Genomic DNA, 1477 nt, shown 5'->3' with positions numbered 1-1477 from the left:
TAGTCTGGGTCCTCAGGAGGACCCGGCCTGTTGTTTTGGACACAGCGGGTAGTCTGGGTCCTCAGGAGGACCCGGCCTGTTGTTTTGGACACAGCGGGTAGTCTGGGTCCTCCAGAGGACCCGGCCTGCTGTTTTGGACACAGCGGTAGTCTGGGTCCTCCGGAGGACCCGGCCTGCTGTTTTGGACACAGCGGTAGTCTGGGTCCTCCGGAGGACCCGGCCTGCTGTTTTGGACACAGCGGGTAGTCTGGGTCCTCAGGAGGACCCGGCCTGCTGTTTTGGACACAGCGGGTAGTCTGGGTCCTCAGGAGGACCCGGCCTAAAATTACATTTTTAGATCTCTGAAGAAATCGTCCCTAAGCCCTCTGCTGCCACTTAGCTGTCCAAACAGCTGCCTGCAGAAATTTGTGTGGCTGCAATGATGGACAATAAATTATTTGTTTTTTAATTCATGTTGAAGCTGCAGAGATAAAAAGTGTTAAAAACACCAGAATTGGACCGGACACTGCAGAACACTGAGCAACAAATTAAAGTAAGGCTGTAAACCTGTGATGGTTCGACTGACTCTGATTGGTCAAAATGTTCTTCAGCATCACAGAAGCCCATCGAACCCTCCCACCCCCAGGTGTGCGCTGACCTTTGTGATCATCCTGGAGTACTGCGGCCTGTAGTGGTTGATGAGGATGCCTATGCCGCACGGCAGCAGGATCAGGACCAGGGAAATGACGATTTTGACGTAAGGGATGGCTTTCTGCAGGCCAGGGAAGCCCTGGCAGTACACGTAGAGCAGGAACGGCATCATGCCCAGAGCCAGGATGGTGGAGCAGGAGGTCATCACGATGCTGCAGGGACAAAGTTCTCACAGCGTTTAACTTTATCATCATCTACATCCAGAGGCCTGGGCTCTCTGTGTTTTATGATCCTGCAACATGTTTCTGCTCATTTCCCTGKAACGTACTGAAGAGAGATGACTGAACCTGAAAAATTAATTTTTAACTTTATGCTTGCTTTATTAAAGTCAGCTGGTGAATACTTATCTCTTGTTTTCCTGTTCACAGTGACAGTTGGAATTTGCATGTAGATAGGATGAACAAAGGCTCCCCGGGGCCCACCGGTGAGTCCGACAGGTTTCGTCAGTGAACTACAACCGGTTCTCAGAAATATTTATTCTCTAAAACTGTCAGCTACACAGTTAGACTAATAACTGCTGGCATATTTATACAGAAAAGTCCCATTCAGAGTCTATAACAGGGTTATTCAACTGATGGCCCGCAGGCCACATCCGGCCAACKAAAGTTRGGCCCACCAACTGGTTCACTCATCTCTTAAACCCAAACCAACAGGTTTCCACTTTAACTCAGATTAGTTCTTTAGTTAAACATAGACATATTCAGAGGTGTAAAGTAACTAAGTACAAATACTTTGTTACTGTACTTTAGTAGAATTTTGGTTTTCTGTACTTTACTTGAGTAATTAT

General features: G+C 47.8%; 1 protein-coding gene across 1 annotated transcript in view; it reads right to left on the bottom strand.

Annotated features, from left to right (window-relative positions):
• Positions 1 to 1477, bottom strand: part of LOC106522400 (sodium/bile acid cotransporter) — a 7783-nt gene that overhangs the window by 2084 nt on the left and 4222 nt on the right. Inside the window, exon 4 of the mRNA XM_014015396.1 lies at positions 597 to 842. Coding sequence (XP_013870850.1) covers positions 597 to 842 — 246 coding nt within the window. The remainder of the gene's footprint in view (positions 1 to 596; positions 843 to 1477) is intronic.

Source organism: Austrofundulus limnaeus, unplaced genomic scaffold (genome assembly GCF_001266775.1).
Source record: "Austrofundulus limnaeus strain Quisiro unplaced genomic scaffold, Austrofundulus_limnaeus-1.0 Scaffold129, whole genome shotgun sequence".
Classification (NCBI taxonomy): Eukaryota; Metazoa; Chordata; class Actinopteri; order Cyprinodontiformes; family Rivulidae; genus Austrofundulus; species Austrofundulus limnaeus.
Note: the sequence above shows the minus strand (reverse complement) of the source record. Positions and strands in the feature narration are given on the sequence as shown.